Raw genomic sequence first — 15061 nt, 5'->3', positions numbered from 1 at the left:
GACAGAAGCGCCCGATAATCGATGCGCGGAGCGGAAAAGCGCTCGAGTTTGCCAGCCAATTTTCATCATTAATTCAAGGTTGACACGTTGGACGCGAGGCGCAAGGCGATTCGTTTTCAAACCGAATTTAGCCCGACCTCTTTATCGACACAGTTCGGCAACTACCTCGGCTCGCAGTGATATCATTCCTCCGGCTCTGTATAAATCGCATCGTTTCGGATCGTTTCAGACGCGACGCTGTTTTCGTACCGATCGAGAGAATATTTTGTAATTGAAGTTGGGTGGGTAGTTGGTCCGTTGCCAAGAGGAAAAGTTTTCACCGGCCGAGTGTTTTTAGACCCGCAGTTCCGTACATTTTTACGAACGATTATTGGCCAATTCCTGCGGCCTTCCGAGGGGAGAAAGAACTTCCGAGCGCGAAAACCGAAAGGGAGGATTCCTTCGGCGCGAGAACCAGAACGAGATAAATTTCCAAGTACAGTCTCAGAGATTAATCGCTAAACTTCTATTATATTTTTAACGCGAAAATACGTAAAAATAAAATAAAATATTTAAAATGTTTAGCAATTTTGTTCAAAATCATTAACGATCCGGTGATATTAACAGAGATAAATAAATAAATAAATAAATAAATAGCGACATTAATTGAGAGAGAGAGATGAATCAATGAAAAATTGGTAAAAAAAAAAATCGTCGCGAATGTCCTATTTTTGCGTGTAAATCAACACGTTGATTGCCGACGTTTAATAAAACGTAGAATATAAATACTGCGGAGCGGCGCTTTTATCGTAACGTAATATTTTATAAAAATCGAATATTCTGTGAGAAATGGCCCGTTTAACGCGCCAGCGTGTTAACCAGAAGTCCAAGAGCCTCGCAGACTTCACATTCCCCAGTGGCAGAGCATCAAGAGTAAAAGGACTCGAAAATTGCGACGAAGGAATCCAAGAGAAAATTAAAGATATTCCACGAAGTATTCCCGTGGAACGAGCTCGAGTACGGCAGGAAGAGACGACTGCTGAATATCCAACGGTGCGTGTGCATTGCTCGATAGCGACACCGAAAAACGGTGACACGGCTGGGCCACTTGTAAATTTAATATCGTCCAGCTGGAAATAAACGTGCCGGAAAATACCGAGCGCAAGGTCGAAAGAATATGAAAGAAACGGGGAGAGAGAGAGAGAGAGAGAAACGAAATGGAGAACCGAAGAAAAAGAAAAATTGAAGCGACAAACGAAGACCATGACCCGAGCTGGACAAAATTTTTTCTAGATCCACGTTCCCCTGTGTTCAAAACGAAACTTTCCTGTTTCGAGAAGGGATATTCGCCTAACCCAAACTCCTCTCGTCTCAATTTTCTCTCCGCTGACTCTGGCGAACGAGAAGAAGACACACACGACGGATCTTATCGAATTGTTCCCCTTTGTCATCGAGCAGAGACATAAAAAGGAACTGAATGGAACGCGAGAGTTGACCCAGTGGAGCCACGTGGAAGTATTCGTATTTTATTTCTGAATATTCCGAAATCTCCAAGAGAGCCGAGAAATAACTTACTTCATGCATACACGACTTGAAAAATTATTCGAACACGCAATAACAAATCGTGTCGTGTCCGTTGATCTTTAAGTGCACACGCTCTTGTCAATTAGCAATCAGAATTATCTATCACTAAATCTATAACTTTGAAACAAAAAAAAAAAAAAAAAATACTGCATTCCTTGAAAGTAACAATAAATAAAATTCTACAGCTATCTATACTCTCACTGAACAATTAAAACAGCAATTTGTTAGCCGCGTTTCGATGATGCAGCGTCATAAATCATTCCGATTCTAATTAGCAACTGGAGAATTTTAATTTCCCCTTCTAATGGAACGATTAATAATTTCAACGAGTTTCAAGTTCGATCGCGAGTAAATTCTGTCGAAATGCGAATCTTGGGCTTGAAAGCGAGAGGAGATCTCCGTTCTCGGGACGTTTCTGCTCGCGAGCAGAAACAGGAGAGCAGCTTCTTCCCTCGAGCGCTCGCGGGAACCGACCTGTGCCACGCGAGTCGGAAAATCCACATGCTATTGTTGGATCTCTTTAACGCTTTAACGTTTCACGGCTATAATTAGTCGTCGGGGATGCCGGGATGACGTCTCGTGCCCCGACGACTTCGATTCCCGAAGAGATTCGATCGAGGCCGACCACGACCCGGAAGAAATCAATACGCCGACCCGACGACACCGATTGGCCGCGTCCGATGCTCGCGCAACGTACTCGCGAACCGCCTCGAAAGATCTCTCCGCCACGAGGAGATCGTTCGCTTGCCGAATGATCTGTGGGAATGAGGGTAGATCGAGGGCGTACGCGCTCTCTTTCTCTCTCGAACGCACGTGAAATCGGGATCAAACTTGACGAGGGAAATCTCGCTGAGTGATGAAGCTCGTAATCATCCGACATTGTTTTTTTTTCTTCTTCTGGTTTTTTTTTTTGGAAAACGATCTCTTTTGTAGTAGCGACGTTAAGAGGATAGCTTCCCCGTGAAAGGAGTTCACAACCTCGTTCCTCTTGGAATTCCCCTTTTGTTAGACGACGACGACGGCAGGAGCGTCGTTGAAACTTGAAAGATCACCTTTTTCTTTTTTATTCCTTTTGTTCGTAATTGTCACCTTATTACCTTCAAAAGCGACCTCGTCGAGCTACTGTGAAAACAAAGAGTAGGGTTTTCACGAAATATTGTGTCACTGGTCGGTATTTATTCGTGAGTACTTTGAACACGCGTTCAGTATACTTAATCATACTTGAAACGTGACTTTTTGCCAGCCTCTCAATTTTGTCGGTAATTTTTTAATTTTGTTAAGCAAGTGCGGGGATCAATATCCAATTTTTAGGAAACGAACGACTTAGTTCCAAAAGTTTGTTCGTTGCAACAAAACGACGCAAGCAGTGGCAAATTTTAAGGTAAATTTAAAAAGCAATATTTGTAATTTATAATAATGATATATGCATCTCATATAAGAGCGTAGCTATATTTATTTAAATACTTCAATAACACTAAATTATAAATTACAAATATTGCTGTAAATGGGCTAGTTTTATTTATAGCTTTACTATTATTAATAACAATAATAAAGCAATATTCATAATTTATAATAATGATATAAGAGTGTAGCTATATTTATTTAAATACTTCAATAATACTAAATTATAAATTACAAATATTGCTGTAAATGGGCTAGTCAGTTTTATTTATAGCATTTCTATTGTTAATAACAATAATAAAGCAATATTTATAATTTATAATAATGATATAAGAGTGTAGCTATATTTATTTAAATTAATTACACTAAAATAATAATAATAATTAAGCTATTAATAAAACTAACTAGCCCATTTACACCGAATTAGAAAGCACGTTTCTCATTCCAAGTTTCTGTAAATTTCAAGAAATGCTAATTATCACAAAACTCAACGACGACACGTTTCCCTGTTTCAGTTCCAATTTAGTCCCTCCGTCATAAAAATCGATGTAACAAAAATATCGAGTCTCGTAACCGCGTTGCATCAACTGTCCAAATACTTGCTGACAGTAGTACATCGGCGCGATTTCTCCGACGCGTTGAAAACAAGCGCCTCGAAGGCACAGGGGCGTTTCGAACGTCAGTTTCGCGTCATCGTCGAATTTCAGCGACGTTGCTTCTCGCTCGAGATGCCCATTCGCGCGAAACTTCAGACTGAAAGACGATTTTCTCGAAAGGCTCGACGGGATTCGGAGATGGAAAAATCAAACCTGCAGTAGATACAGATCGTCGACACAGATATGCGTGATCTATCGAGCAAAAGAACCTTTGATAACGTTCGTGAAAGGTCACGGCACTATCAAAGAGCGGAACAGTGTCCTTGTTGTCAGGCGACCGTTATCGCGAGACCATATCGTTCGTGGATATTCTTCCAAGAAGCTTCTTCGCGAAGACGTGGCACAGACACATTGCGGAAAGATATATCGGTTGCCAATTACGGTGACACGTGCGCCGGAGTGATTGGGATTCGAAAACCCAGGGAAAATAATAACGGGGGAGCACCGTTGAGTATCCTTAAGAGAATTAAACTGCGGGAGAAGTTTCGATTGAAACGATGGAAACGATTCTGCCTTGATATTTTCCTCGATCCTCGAGCTTCGTCTCTAACTTTGTGCTCGTGACATGAGGACCAGAGGAGTGATTCTCCGTGTAAAAATAAATCGTGAAAGCGGGAACGTAACATTTCCTGATTCGAAGAAAACGGAGCATGAAGATGTAAGTTGAATTTGAGTAACACCAGACTCGACGTGAATGAATAATCGATAGGAAGTTATATCCTTTCTCGCGGAGTGCAATTTTTCTGGCCTCGTGTTGCTCTCGAGAATGGAGTTGCCAGCGTGTTTAGTCGAGAATTGGCTTTCAAATTTAATTCTCTCGAAGATTAATAGGTATTCAAGTGTACTCGGCGAACTTTTAAACTCGATTTCCTTGGCGCCGAAACTCATACAAACGGGAGCAAAAAAGTTATTCTTTATTACCGACTTAGAGCGTAGAATCATCCCCCCACCCCCCACCCGTCGTAATAATCGTAATCACAGAGACATTCTACCTGCCAGCTAGCTTTCTTTACCCCGGCGAATTTACTCTTCATCGGGAACTTCGTATTTGTACAACCGTGTACGTGTACGTTCTCTATATATTTCGAATTACGAACATTTCAACTTAGTTCAAACGCCGAAAGTTGCGCCTCGAGACTCGTTCCCAATTCCCAAACGCATTAATCATGAGAGAGAGTTGGGCGGGAAGCCCCGGATAAAGCTCGAACGAAAAATCCGAGCAACGACCGTGAACATTGTAAATAACGTCGCGGAATCTTCAATAGCAATTCCAGCGATTCTTCCGATTCCGCGAGGAGATACTCGTGGCGATAAGGACGTCAGAGGTTTCTCAGAAGAAACGAAGGGGAGAAAAAAAAGAAGAGAGAGAGAGAGAGAGAGAGAGAGAGAGAGAGAGAGAGAGAGGAAAAGGATTCCGCGAGATCCGTTGAAAAGGCTGTTAAACGCCGGCAGGAAGTCGAGATCGCGCGCGTTACGTGGACGCGCGGAAGAAGACGACAGAGGACGAGGGCGAAGACAGCAGGAAGTGGAGTGACGCTGCCTCGGGCCGTGTGCGCGATTTTCTTCCTCGCGTACTCGACAAAAGCCGCCGGAATCGCGTTGCTTTCTGGGTTAAGTACACCTTACCAGGAAAAGGGCTGCGAACGGAAGTCGGGGACTATCGAGGGAAACCATCTCGCCGAGAGCGCGCCGATATAATTGAGAGTTAATGAAGGATGAAAACGAAGGCGATAGATACGCGACGTGTATATAAAAATATAATACTTGAAATCACAGTGAGAATATCAAGAATATAATCTCTGTACGAAGGAAAGACAAAACTGTACCACCTATAGAAATTTTTTCTTGTATTTATCGTTGTTGCGATTTATTTGTTATTTAGTTGGTAATGTTGTTAAATCTGCACCGAAAATTATTTATTGAATTGAACGTGAATACCTGCATGTACACATAATAATTTAATTATCATTTAATTCAACATTTTAATTTAATTTATTAATAACTGCATATACAATATAATAATTTTCTGTAAATTATGCGTTTAGTACATGTCAACAGAGTTGTAAGTTAAAAATTAACGGTGCAGAGCAACAAATGTAATTTCATCACGTGTTTGTTGTTGCCTTGAATTAAAATATAGGGGCCTGTAGACAATAAAAATCTGAAATTATTGATTATTGTAATAGAAATACTGTCTTCTCGAAGTGAATTTAGAAATAATATTTCCGAATATTCTAGTTGTTAGAGCATCTTGATTTAATTTATTTTTTCTCGTATTGAGCGATTTATTGACGTTGAATTAAAAGGAGGGATCTTCCATCTGTTCGTCGTAAAATAACAGAATCGAACGCTGAACACACAGTTCCTTTTTATTTTTATAAAAAATACGCGTCCTCCCTGATGCGGGTAAACTGGGAGAAGTTGTAATTAACAGAATTTCCGTGGAAATTCAGGCTCGAGTAGCCACCGAGACAGGCCTCCGTTTTACAGAAAGCGAACTGACCTATTTATCAAGCTTTCGGCATTTGGTTTCGGGTCCAGCGCCGTGGAAACGCTCCTGTTAACGAACGACCGAAAAGCTGATGCCGATTTTGGATACATCGCTAAGTGTCATCGGGACGACAAAATCTATTTAGCAAATGATCAGGTTAAACTGTGTAACGATCGTCGATTCGTTACTGTGCTTGAACGAAACTTGAACTCGCACTGTCGTTACTAATACATTGGACAGTTAAAAAAGATTATTACTTTTTTAAATTAATTAACATTAGACACTTAGAACGATTAAGATCTATTTTTAATCAGATTTAAAATCACGAAGATTTTAAAGAAGAAAAGTCAGTCATTCATTGTACAGTGTTCGAACATTTTAAACGAATTTTTCATGCAATTGTTCATTACATATCACACGTAATGATAGGTGATTATCACGACCAATCAAAAAATATACGTACAAAATATTTATCGGGGACAGTGTATTTAGTAAAAAAATTAACGAACAACCCCCTCCCATCAAATATCTATAAAATCTATAAAAATATTTAAATAAATTATAAACTGTACACGTGCTTCCAAATTTATTTCAAACATCGCCCCATGTAGTCACGATAATCAGCTCTCATTATGGCCTTAATGAAACTTCAACGAGGTAACATGTTCACAGAGAATGTTCCCATGAAAATTTTCAAATACTTCCACGATGCTACGCTAGATAAATGCGAAATTAGAACGATGGAGGAGATTGATGAAATCTTCAGACACCTTCACACCCGATACAATCTTACTTCGAATGAAAATCGCCGATTCAATTGCCCGGCAAACCCCAATTCCGATCGATGCCAATCGAGCGAACGCACGACGAAGTGAAAGGGGCAGCTGAATTATTATTACGAATTGTGAAATTCACAAAGGCGACAACAAAGGGGTATGTACCGGCATTCATGCTCCAACACGAACTCACGACTGTACACCTGTCACAGCGTCACACAGAGGGTTATTCTCTTCGTTTTACGTATGTGTGTCTACGTGTGTGTGTGTGTGTGTGTGTGGGTTAAGCTAGACGGCGTAGTCAGTGAGTGGAGCACGGTATCCCTCGTGCACAAGTGCTGTGCTAAAATTGGACGCGAACAGAGGAGGGTTTATTCAAATTATTCCGCAGCGCGCGGACTCTTGAATTCGTAGCGGGGCGACGCGACGAATGAACCGGCTCTCAGATAACGCGACGTTTCCCCCGTTTCGCAAACTGATGCCGCGAAATTAAACGATAAACCCCCAGGTGCGCCACGTTTAATGAGGCGAATGTTTCTGCGTCGATGGCGAGAAGCTTCACCCCCTTTTCAAAACGAGGCGAATGCTCGCCCGTTTCCCCTTCCCGTGCTTCGACTGCAACGTTGTGCGAAAGGCAAGCTTTGCTTCTTCCTCTCGACGTGTGATCGTCGGCGCGGGTCATTTCGAGAGAGTTATAGAGTCGACACCGTGCGCCATCGTGTGACAAAAGAGGACTGTCTCTTGACCGAGACCACCGTTTCGAAAGTCGTTTCACTGCCAAGATTTGCGACGGATCGTTTGTATTTCATGTGTAGGTCGATTGTTAATTACTGCGCATTTTTTTTTCTTTTGATTATACTATAATAATTAAAATGCTTAAATTACTAAATTGATGTTAAAAGTGTTCTTGCTAATTTGCCAAATTTCTATGTACTTCGCGAAATTTCATTAACACTAGTAATAAGACGCGATTCGTATTGATGCAATTTGAAGCGAATCTGATAGGAATTGTAGGATTTTCGTTTCAAATATACATTAGTCATATTGAGCATATAATAAATATTGAAGATGATGACACTTGATTGTTTTAAGCGGCTTTTATGATTTTTTGGGAAACATGTACTTGTATGAAATATCTTATAATTTATATCATATATGTATACATTTGATCAATATAATCATGACACTACAATCGGATCTGATTACAACGTTAATAAAACTTCAAAATTGTTAACGCACGCGATACGTTCATAAAATTAATCAAACTCAAGTTTGGTGAATTCGACTGACGAAGAAGGAAACATGTAAATTATTAATCGAAGATTATCTTGGGGGATAAGATTATGTAAGGGGACAAGCAACGTGAATAATTTTCGAAAGACTCACCGTGGTCTTCTCTAAACAACGAAGTAGATGATGATGCTGCAATTCGAAAATATCCTCCTCCTTGTAGTTGTCGTCCAGCTGAAGGCCGCTCTCCTGCGCGGCCAATCGTGCCTCGGCCGCCTTCTTTTTGCTCACGAAGGCCGCTCCGCTCGAAGCTTTCGCGATCCTGATTCGTGCCAATCTGGCTTTCTGTAACCCAAGAAAAAAGAAGCGAACGTTACAAAACGCCAATGCCACGGACAAATCACCGGAGACTTCGAACAGCCACGACTATTCGTCCCATTCTGCCGTTGAATACCCATCGATAAAAACGGGGAGAAAACAATTAGACGTTGCCAAAGTATCAGAAAACATCCGCCGTGTTCATGGTCAACCTAGTTTCGATGGAATTTTTGGAGAGAAATCAAGATTTACAAAGAGAGAAAGAAAGAAAGAAAGAAAGAAAGAAAGAAAGAAAGAAAGAAAGGAAACAACAACAACGTCAAAAGTTGAGGGGTAATATCGCGGTGAACAGGCGTCGAGGAGCAAAAATTCGGTCAAAGAGAAGCGGAGAGACGCGTGTCTTTCCAGGTCGAGTGAAATTGTTTCGCATTGAACAATGATGGAACCGACATGCCGGGGAGCTGCTGCGTTGAAAATTCACCCGGTGAAAAAATCGCGACGACGAACGGAAAACGCATCAGCTGCTCTCGTCAACTCGCTTCAGGGACGCGAATTCGCGCGCAGAAGAAGTCATTAGACTAACAACGACGCATTGTCCCCGGCTGTTTTCTTTATTTCTTCCCGCCCCCTTCCTTCGCCGTCGTTTCTCTCCCCGAGGCGGCTCCTGCTTACCACCGACGCTCAGTCAATTAAGCTTTTAGCGGGGATTTTCCGCGAGAAATTACCGTGTGCACGCCATTGAAACGCCGCGAATACCCGCGCAACGGCGATCCCAAGGCTTTAAACGCGTCGTCCACGCCCATTTCCCGAACGATTATGTCCCGGCCGCTTGGATTTTCCTTCCACCGACGAGACCCTGTTCAAACACAGCCATTTCTACGAGCGACTCTCTTTTTTCCCTCGGGTTCAGCAAAGAGGAATACGGGATCGATGAAACTGCCTCTTTCTCTCCTCTTTCCTTCGCCGCTCAATTAAAGGGAATCTCGCAAACGAGCAGGTACTTTCTTGTACGATAACGACCATCGCGTTTCGAACGTCGTAGAAATTGCAAGCACGATCTGCGGCAATCTCGTCAATATCTTTGCATTAAGGACGTTAAATCGCGCCGGGAACTTTTAAGGGAGCGAGTAAATAAATTCAATTGGACAATGAGAGAGCTTTCTGTTTGTGCGATCAAACGAGTCAAAGGAAATGCACGACTCGTTCGTCGTGCTTCAGAGTCTTTAAATGAGTGATCATTTGTCAGAGAATGCGGCGATTTCGATCAACGTTATTTGTATTACGAATTCGCAAAGGGGAGGAAGCGAGATTAATGGCGTCAATAGAATCTTAATTAGACGATGAATTAAACTTTTCGTAAACGCGGAGAAGATATTCTCCATTGTTTCACATTTACGGTATTCACGTTCTAAGTAAAAATATCGAGCATTCTTGTTAATATTATATACTATAGAGGTGGTCGAGAAACGAGAACTACAGTGAAGAGAAAACAAAAACTTCAAGACCGTGGATTTAGTTGTAAATAAAATTTTTCAGTGTGAATGTGAATAAAGATGTTGCAATTTACAAAATCTTCGGCAGAGAAGGTATCTTTATTCACTCTCTTCGAAATAACGTAAAAATATCTTTAAAAGAACGAACTCGAACAGTGTGGAAATGAAAGTATCGAAACGATTATTTGTTTCTTACATCGTTCGCATACAGCGACCAGTACAATCGTGAGAGGAAAAAGGTCGTTCAGCAAAGAGGTTTCGACAAGTCGTTGCAAAGAGGAAATTCAATCTCCAATTTATTCGCGAGAAAAATTTCTTGGAGTTTCTACGCGAAACGTTTGAATTTTTGCAATTTTCGAGGAAGCTCCATGATGAGTAAAATCATTAAAAAAAAAAAAATAAAAAGAAAAAAAAGAAAGAAAAGATCTCACAACTGTCAAAAGCAGAGGCTTCGCGCTTCCAAATAAGAGCGAGAGAACGATCTTGTTGATGACTCTTTCTTACAAAGTTCTATCAGTTTTCCAATTTTTCATTGTCGCCCGATGCAATTATGCTCTTCACCGTGTACTGTCGCATATAACATTTCTCCGACGCGTTGAAAACAAGCGCCTTTCCTTAGGCATTTATATCTTTCAACGTCTGTCACCGAAAACCCATCAGAGAGTTTCGAAACGCTGTCGATAACACAACTATCCCATCATGCTAGCCAGAAATTCGTTTTCATCGCGATTTTCATTCGTTCGCGTCGCAAACTCTTTTTCCCGCCCAGCCAGCGAAATTTTCGCAATGGAGCCAGCGTTAACGCGATTTACCAGGCACAACCTGGTCGCGACCATTTATCTCGAGCAACCAGCCATCCCCACCGGCGACTATACATATTTAGCTTTCGCCGTGCGAGGCTCCTCGTTCAGGGAAAACAAAGAACGTCGAGTTAAATAATGCCGTTTCGTTGAATACATCATTAATGCGTTATTTCTTTTTAACGAGCATTTTACTTTACGTCTTCGTAAGCTCGATAAACGTCGTAGCAGGCGCGAGAAAAGGGGAGGGAGTCTACGGAGAATCACCAACCGAGAGCAAAATTACACATTGACGTTGTGGAAAATTCGAGATCGTTTTCACCCTTCCGGCAGGTTATCACACCCATCGACCAGATCGTTCGATAACTTCATCGAGGAGATCGTTACGGCCCGGAGCGCCTAATATGAATTAATAGCTGTTTTTTTTTTTCTTTTTGCTCGTGACTTTCACACTGGTTCCGGTGAAACTTCATCGCGAATCCGGTCTGGTAATTTGCATTACGTCTCGTATGTGTACAGTGAAGGTCAAAAGTGAATATATAATGTATAATATATCGAAGGCATAAAACTTGTCAAATGCCTCTCTTACAAGTAGAAATATTCTGCTGTGTTGAAATTATGAAGATTGCAATGGAGAACTGGTTGACTTCGAACGTCTGGTAGCAACCAGTTTCAACTACTTTCGTGGATCTCCATATCGTCGAAAGATTCGTGAATCTGGCAACAACGAGAGCCAAAAGTGAATATACATCTCTGGAAGCACAACATTTGTCTAACGTTTCGTAGAAATTTTCCGTTTCGTAGAATATTTTACCATTTCAGCGGTGGATTCTTTGGATCGTAGATCTCTAGACTTGTTTTAGATTTTGACACCAGAACTATCAAATTATGACTGATCAATGAAGCGAATTTATAATTCTTTTAGAAACTTTACAAATGTAAAACGGTGTGTTTTAAAGATTTAAATGATCAATTTTCGTCACATGTGTAAATAAGAAGCAGTAAAGTAAATAATTTCGTGTAATTCGCGAAAGATCTTTATTTCGTTGTCTCTGATGGAAATTTTTAGTCTTTGTCGTCAGTAATTCTAGCGTTAAAATTTTAATACAACTCCAAAAACTGTCGCCCTACCTCTGGAACAGTAATTATCTCCTAGCACTATATTTTTTTCTCTTCTGTGAATGTATCTCCGTTTCCAATGACACAAATATCAGTTTTAATAATATGCTTCACAAGTACTATAGGAACCTCATTTTTGTTGGGTGAACACTAACTTTTGACTCTTACTGTACGTATAATACAACCAAGCGCAGCAACGGGCATGAAAGTTTCGGCGCTGTTATCCTTATCAGGTTACGTGGATCTCGCGAAAATTCTTGTATATAAAATATCCTTAACGGCGCTGTAATGTCTACGATTGCTGAATTACGAAGCAACGATAATAGTTACGAAACTGCCGGTGCGATAACGCGCGAGATCTACCGCGCCAACTCGCGATTACGACCTCATGAATAAATCCTGGCTCTATTTGAAATTGTCTCTCTTTCCGAAAGACAGAGTCTCGCTGATGGTTTGAATCGCGCGAGAATCGTACGAGTAATTCAAACAAAATCATTTATGCTATCGTTTTTTTTTTTTCCATCCCCTCAAGCTGAGTATCGTGAATTTTTTTTTAATTCCAAGCGTCTATCGTTTTCTAATTTAATGACAGTTTAATAGTTTCATCTTGGAAGAATTATTATATTTAACCTCTTGCATTACGATGTTGAAACACATTGAAACACTATTAAATAGAGCGAAGAAAGGTTAACTCCAAATTTGGAAATGGTAATAAATAACTGACAAGAACGTACATTCGCCGCATAAGTGTTGGTCCACTTACCGCAGTCATGTACATAGGTGAATCAATGAAGGCACAACATGCGATCGAACTAGGCAACGAAACGTAAAAAGCCGTAAACCAATTACCCCGCCATTCCTAATTTTCGTCCAATCTCATTTACTTCAAACATCTTCAATCGCTTTTAGACTTTCCGTCTAAATGAACCTCGCAGTAGCTTTCAAAGAACGTTTCCATAAATCAACGCAAGATGATTCAAATGATTCTAAACAAATTCTAAACAATAATATTCGTATTTGTTTGATTTACGAAGTTGGTCAATATGACTTCCAAACAGTTTCAAACTCAGACTTTTATCCAAGATTTCGACTCGATTGAAAGGAGTTGAATTAAAAATTAAAAAAAGAAAGTCAAGCGTAAGAATATACTCTAATTTGTACGACGCGCTGTGTATCACCGCGAAGAAGATTTCAATGCATCGTTGGTTTGATAGCAAAATCCAGCGGCGGAGATCAGGGCCGATAGATCACGTGTCAGCGTGACGATGTTGCGAAACAACGAGGCGAAACGTCAAGGTAAAGGTACATCACCGTGGCGTGGCTGCAGGCAGTAAAAGCCATGGAAAGTGCACGCGGTCGCTACGAATCCGCATTCGAGGACAAGTTCCTGGCATTTCGCAGCTGCGGCCAACACTCGCGTAAACATCCGCGAGCGTGGACGATGCCACGTGATACCTCGCGAACTTAACCGCCGCGAAAATACACGATTTCTCCGGGAAATGTATGACAAACACTGGCCAAGGTTTCGTTATTGGTTTCGAATGAAAATGTCAAACATTAATTTATCGGTATTGGTGTTTGGAGTTTGGAGTGCCTGGAACCTCTTCCTCTTCTCTGTCTTTTGTTTCCTTGTTTTCTAAGTCAACCATTCTTTTCTTATCTGATATGCTTCTACTTTCAACCTACAACCTACTCTTTCTCACCTAATTTTCTTAATTTCTTACTTATTTTTATTAATTACCTTAAATCTAGTGACTATTTCTGTTTCCTTACTGCACTGTCTTTTTCTATTTCCGCTTTTAATGAGATTGGGTATTCCACGCTTTCTAACCTAACCTCCCTTTTTATATTTTCTCTATTATTCGCTTACCTTCTACTTCCAATTCTATTTACCTATTTATCTCTCCACTACGGTACCTATTCTACCCTCTTTTGCCTCCGTTTTTGGAATTTATTCCCTTTTATTTACCTTAATTCTCTATTTTTTCGCATCTCTTATACAGCATTCTTTACTACACACGCCTTCTAACCAAGTCCCAATTTATCGGTATTGTTTTGATCGTTTACAGAAAATTCAAACTCTCACTTTGACTCGACAGTACAATAAGTAGAATTTGTACTTTCTGTTCTTATATCCTAATCAATGCTAAATGACATTTAGCATTTGGAAACTAATTTCAAAGTAAATCAAGTGTTTGGCTCAGCTTAGGTAGTTGGTGAAACTCGAAGAAGTTGTAGGAACTATCCTTCTTTAAATCTTCTTTATGTTTAGTAAGTTTTAACGCACGTCTGGATGTTTCCATAACAATTCTTGTTTATCAAACATTGATCTCGAATGATGATACTATGTTAATGGTTCGGGAAATGATTGAAGATTTAAATAATTGGAGCGATTCGAGAAAACTGATCTCGGCTGCGTTATTTAATTTAAATTTTACAGCTTCTTGAAATCATCATTTATAAACACATAAAAAGTTAAAGAAATATAGCAGACCTGAGCAGAAATTTGCTAAATATGCAACAAATGTTCTACTTCGACTTATTTCACGCATCTTTGCATATGTCCTCTACACTTCTTACCATGTCCTCTAAACTTCTGTACCATCTCATCTCTCATAAACGTATAAAGACATGTTCTACGTTCTATCGTCGAAAATGAACTAACTCCGGTCGTAAGTTTGATATAAGAATATCGCGTATGTCCTTTCTCTTGTCAGACACTGATATTTTCAACGAACGAGTGTAGAAAAGAAAATAGTCTCGCGAGGTTATCGCGAGCGTAAACGATCAGCCACGCGACACCCTGCTGAAGCTCGCGATTTTACTCGCCGCGAAAATATACGATTCGCCAGCGGTATAAATATGGTAAACACACCGGCGAGGTTTCCTAGCCCTGGAGGTGTACACCGTCACGCTATAATTAGCGAGTTTACCGACGATGCGCCATGGTTGCTGTAATCGCGCGTAATTCACGCATCGACGGACAGTGTTTGGCCAAATGGCTAAACTTAGGGTGCTACCTACGTAGGAAAATCGAGCTGTGTAAATGTTTGACTTCTTGCATTCGAACCACAGGAAGACCGGGGCGGAGGATCGAATTCCGATACGGAGCGTACTGGCATTTTGTGCCAGTGGGCCTTTTCGCAATTTCCGTTCCCGAGCTGGTCGCTCGTCGCTGAACTCGACGAATTTTCGTCTTCGTCTGCAGCTAGTT

At 40.8% G+C, this 15061-nt stretch overlaps 1 protein-coding gene across 1 annotated transcript in view; it reads right to left on the bottom strand.

Moving 5' to 3' along the window:
- Positions 1–14457, bottom strand: part of LOC122530000 (potassium voltage-gated channel protein Shal-like) — a 53529-nt gene extending 39072 nt beyond the window's left edge. The window contains exons 1-2 of the mRNA XM_043656597.1: positions 14428–14457; positions 8274–8462 (exon numbers count right to left, since the gene is read on the bottom strand). Of these exons, the coding sequence (XP_043512532.1) occupies positions 8274–8462; positions 14428–14457 (219 nt within the window). The remainder of the gene's footprint in view (positions 1–8273; positions 8463–14427) is intronic.
- Positions 14458–15061: the final 604 nt, after the last annotated feature.

The sequence above is a fragment of the Frieseomelitta varia genome, unplaced genomic scaffold (assembly GCF_011392965.1).
Source record: "Frieseomelitta varia isolate USP_RPSP 00005682 unplaced genomic scaffold, Fvar_1.2 scaffold_32, whole genome shotgun sequence".
Lineage (NCBI taxonomy): Eukaryota > Metazoa > Arthropoda > Insecta > Hymenoptera > Apidae > Frieseomelitta > Frieseomelitta varia.
This window is presented reverse-complemented; position numbering and strand designations above follow the sequence as displayed.